Source organism: Sinocyclocheilus rhinocerous, unplaced genomic scaffold (genome assembly GCF_001515625.1).
Source record: "Sinocyclocheilus rhinocerous isolate Xijiao unplaced genomic scaffold, SAMN03320098_v1.1 scaffold1295, whole genome shotgun sequence".
In the NCBI taxonomy this organism is placed as follows: Eukaryota; Metazoa; Chordata; class Actinopteri; order Cypriniformes; family Cyprinidae; genus Sinocyclocheilus; species Sinocyclocheilus rhinocerous.
In genome coordinates this window covers 261,847-265,731 of record NW_015660499.1, presented here as the reverse complement: position 1 = coordinate 265,731, position 3,885 = coordinate 261,847, and the positions used below count along the sequence as shown (strand labels likewise).

General features: G+C 36.9%; 1 protein-coding gene across 1 annotated transcript in view; it reads left to right on the top strand.

Moving 5' to 3' along the window:
- LOC107725073 (tankyrase-1-like) overlaps positions 1-3,885 on the top strand; it is a 22,329-nt gene that overhangs the window by 15,269 nt on the left and 3,175 nt on the right. The window contains exons 15-22 of the mRNA XM_016534214.1: positions 484-703; positions 803-912; positions 1,829-1,859; positions 2,056-2,135; positions 2,224-2,344; positions 2,440-2,537; positions 2,628-2,702; positions 3,195-3,300. Of these exons, the coding sequence (XP_016389700.1) occupies positions 484-703; positions 803-912; positions 1,829-1,859; positions 2,056-2,135; positions 2,224-2,344; positions 2,440-2,537; positions 2,628-2,702; positions 3,195-3,300 (841 nt within the window). The remainder of the gene's footprint in view (positions 1-483; positions 704-802; positions 913-1,828; positions 1,860-2,055; positions 2,136-2,223; positions 2,345-2,439; positions 2,538-2,627; positions 2,703-3,194; positions 3,301-3,885) is intronic.

The window sequence follows — 3,885 nt, the reverse complement described above, 5'->3', positions numbered from 1 at the left end:
TGTATGTATATATATATATATATATATATATATATTATTATTATTATTGTCACTGATGTTCAAATAAAACAGTGACCTAAAAGTAATTCTAAATAATAATTCTGACTGAGTTTGAGATTTAAATATTGAGATTTATTGAGACTTTTTTTTAAAAATTCCAATTAACAATTGTGGAAACTTTTGGAACATATACATTTGTTAAATATTATGTTTTTATGTGAATATTTAAATATCTAAAAAATATTAATTAATATCATATTAATATAATATTCAATTTAAATGTATTGTTATTATTAATATCCAAAACAAACAGTGACCTTAAAATAACAAATAATATTTTGATTTTTCAGCTGCCAAATTTTAGCCCAAAACAGTGTATTCCTAAATCAATTGCAGCCTTAAATGTAATTAATGTAGGATTAATGATTATTATTAAGAGTGTAACACATCCATTTTGCAGTAACATCTCTACTCTCTCTTTAGCACGGCGCAGACCCGTCTAAGAAGAACCGTGATGGCAATACGGCTCTGGACATGGTGAAGGACGGAGACACAGACATCCAGGACCTTCTGCGTGGAGACGCCGCCCTGCTGGATGCCGCTAAGAAGGGCTGTTTGGCCCGTGTGCAGAAACTCTGCAGCCCTGAGAATATCAACTGCAGAGACACACAGGGCAGGAACTCCACACCACTGCACCTAGCAGGTAACTTACCATCAGCCATATTCTCACATTCAACATTATTATATTATATTATCTCATCTCTCTGGTGGTTTAATGATGAATTCATTCATTTTTGATCAGCTGGTTACAATAACCTGGAGGTGGCCGAGTATCTCCTGGAGCATGGAGCAGATGTGAACGCTCAGGATAAAGGAGGACTAATCCCTCTGCATAACGCTGCTTCATATGGGGTGAGAAAACAGGGGATGCGGGAAGGTCAGAGGTCTTAGGCCATGTCCACACATACACGGGTATTTTTATAAATGGAGTTTTTCCTTCTTCCGTTTTTAAAAAAATCTCCGTCCACATGAAAAGGCAAACACATGCTATGACACACTGTCAAGAGCATGCCTAACCAACAGGTGGCGATATAATCTCAACTGTAAAACCATGTTGGCCAATCAGAAGCCTGAAAAAGTTTCCAGTAGGCGAAGATAACAGCACAGGCTCCGACGTCACAAGCCAAAAACTCCGGTTTCACTGTCTACACAATAACACTGCAACCAGTTCAAAACGATATAATCTCAACCGTAAAGCCATGTTGGCCAATCAGAAGCCTGAAAAAGTTTCCAGTAGGCGAAGATAACAGCACAGGCTCCGACGTCACAAGCCAAAAACTCCGGTTTCACTGTCTACACAATAACACTACAACCAGAGTTTTTGAAAATCTTCACCCTGGCAGGAGTTTTCAAAAATGTTCGGTTTCATTGAACTGGTGCTGCGTTTGGACGAACGGCCAAACCGCGTAGAAAAAGCTGCGGTTTAAAAAATTACCGCGTTCATGTGGACAGGGCCTTAGTATGGATAAATGTCTTTATCTGTGAAGGATGGGTTTTGAATTATTGTTGTACCAAACCTGCATTTATTTGATCAAACATCCAGTAATATTATGAAATATTATTGCAATTTAAAAGAACTGTTTACTATTTGAATATATTTTAAAATGTAACTTATTCTTGTGATATAACTGGCAAAACAAATGCACATGTTCTCAAAATGGCTAAATATTGGGTGACTGGACTGTCTAGCAATAGTGCATGAACTTGTACTAATAGTAAACAGCAATATTGTAGCATAATGTGTAACTGCCTTCTCTGTTCTGTCCAGCATGTGGATATCGCTTCAGACTACACTGATTGTGCTGTATGAATTTGTTTCACTAAAAGGAACTACCTCATAAGAGCCATTTGTTTGGGAATCAGACTACACTGATTTTTTACAACTATTTAACGTGATGTTCTTTTCAGTTGTTATCTTGTCCAGCATATTTTAGTGATTTCTTAATTTGCAAAAAATTTGTTTTTGTTTTTTTTGTTGTTTTTTTTGCCCCGTAGCTGTCTTGGATATGAACATCTCACAATTCCTGAAGAGTCTGGGGCTTGAACATTTGAGGGACATCTTCGAGAGCGAACAGGTGAGAAAAACCGAGACAACTTTGTTAGAGACCTCTTCCGGAAGGATGTTTCAGGATTTCCTCATGTTTTTAATGCCGTGTCCATTAGATCACTCTGGACGTGTTGGCCGATATGGGTCACGAGGAACTCAAGGAGATCGGCATCAATGCTTACGGACACCGTCATAAACTCATCAAAGGCATCGAGAGGCTGCTAGGAGGACAGCAGGGTGAGTGGCTATCTCATAAAACTGCTCCTAAATGCTGCTCCTGCTTGAATCGGTGTGTTTTTATTACATTTAAATCCTGTTATCTATACGCACAGGTGCCAACCCATACCTGACGTTCCACTGCACCAATCAGGGCACAGTTTTGATCGACCTGGCCGTGGATGATAAAGAGTTTCAGTCTGTTGAGGAAGAGGTACAAACAAAAACACTTGGAGCTCTGGGCTGTTTCATACACCCGTCTGCTTCAGCTGTGTGTGATGAGTGTTTGTTTTTTTGGTCACAGATGCAAAGCACAATTCGGGAGCACAGGGACGGAGGAAATGCAGGTGGCGTTTTCAATCGATACAATGTCATCAAGGTAAAACACACCAGATGCATTCAACATTAGTGCTATTTAACTCTTCTAAAATAGGTATTGATGTCCAAAAACGGTTTACATAAACATACTGTAGGATCACGTTGTTTTGATAGATGTGGGTAACTGATCTAGCTTCATAATTGATATCGGCTCTGGGCTGTTTCATACACCCGTCTGCTTCAGCTGTGTGTGATGAGTGTTTGTTTTTTTGGTCACAGATGCAAAGCACAATTCGGGAGCACAGGGACGGAGGAAATGCAGGTGGCGTTTTCAATCGATACAATGTCATCAAGGTAAAACACACCAGATGCATTCAACATTAGTGATATTTAACTCTTCTAAAATAGGTATTGATGTCCAAAAAAGGTTTACATAAACATACTGTAGGATCACGTTGCTTTGATAGATGTGGGTAACTGATCTAGCTTCATAATTGATATCGTAAATATCTGTTCTACTCTTGAGCAAAATCTAAGAGAAATTGTCCTGTAGATCCAGAAGGTGGTGAATAAGAAACTGAGAGAGCGATACACACACAGGCAGAAAGAGATCGCAGACGAGAATCACAACCACCACAATGAACGAATGCTGTTTCATGGTAAGCGATCTGATGCTTCTCTTCTTAACATAATGACTTGATTTAATTGTTTGCCACAATGTAATTTTTTCATCTTAATTTTGAAAGAATTATTTTTTTCTTTGTGTTTTTTGAAAGTTCTTATGAATAAATAAATATAAAAAATTAATAATTTCTCTCTTTTATTCTGAAAGGATGTACTAAATTGATCAAAAGTGGCAGTAAAGACATTTATAACATTTTTGTTTCAACAAAATGCTGTTCCTTTGAACTTTATTTCTAAAAAGAATCCTGAAAAAGTATCATGGTTTCTATAAAAATATTAAGCAGCACAACTGTTTTCAAAACTGATAATAATAAGAAATGTTTATTGTGCAGCAAATCAGCATATTAGAATGATTTCTGAAGGATCATGTGACACTGAAGACTGGAGTAATGATGCTGAAAATTCAGCTTTGCATCTCAGGAATAAATTACATTTGAAAATATATTCAAATAGAAAACTGTTACTTTAAATTGTAAAAATATTTCACAATATTACTGTTTTTATTGTATTTTTGATCAAATAAATGCAGTCTTGGTGAACATACAAGAAATACAGGAATG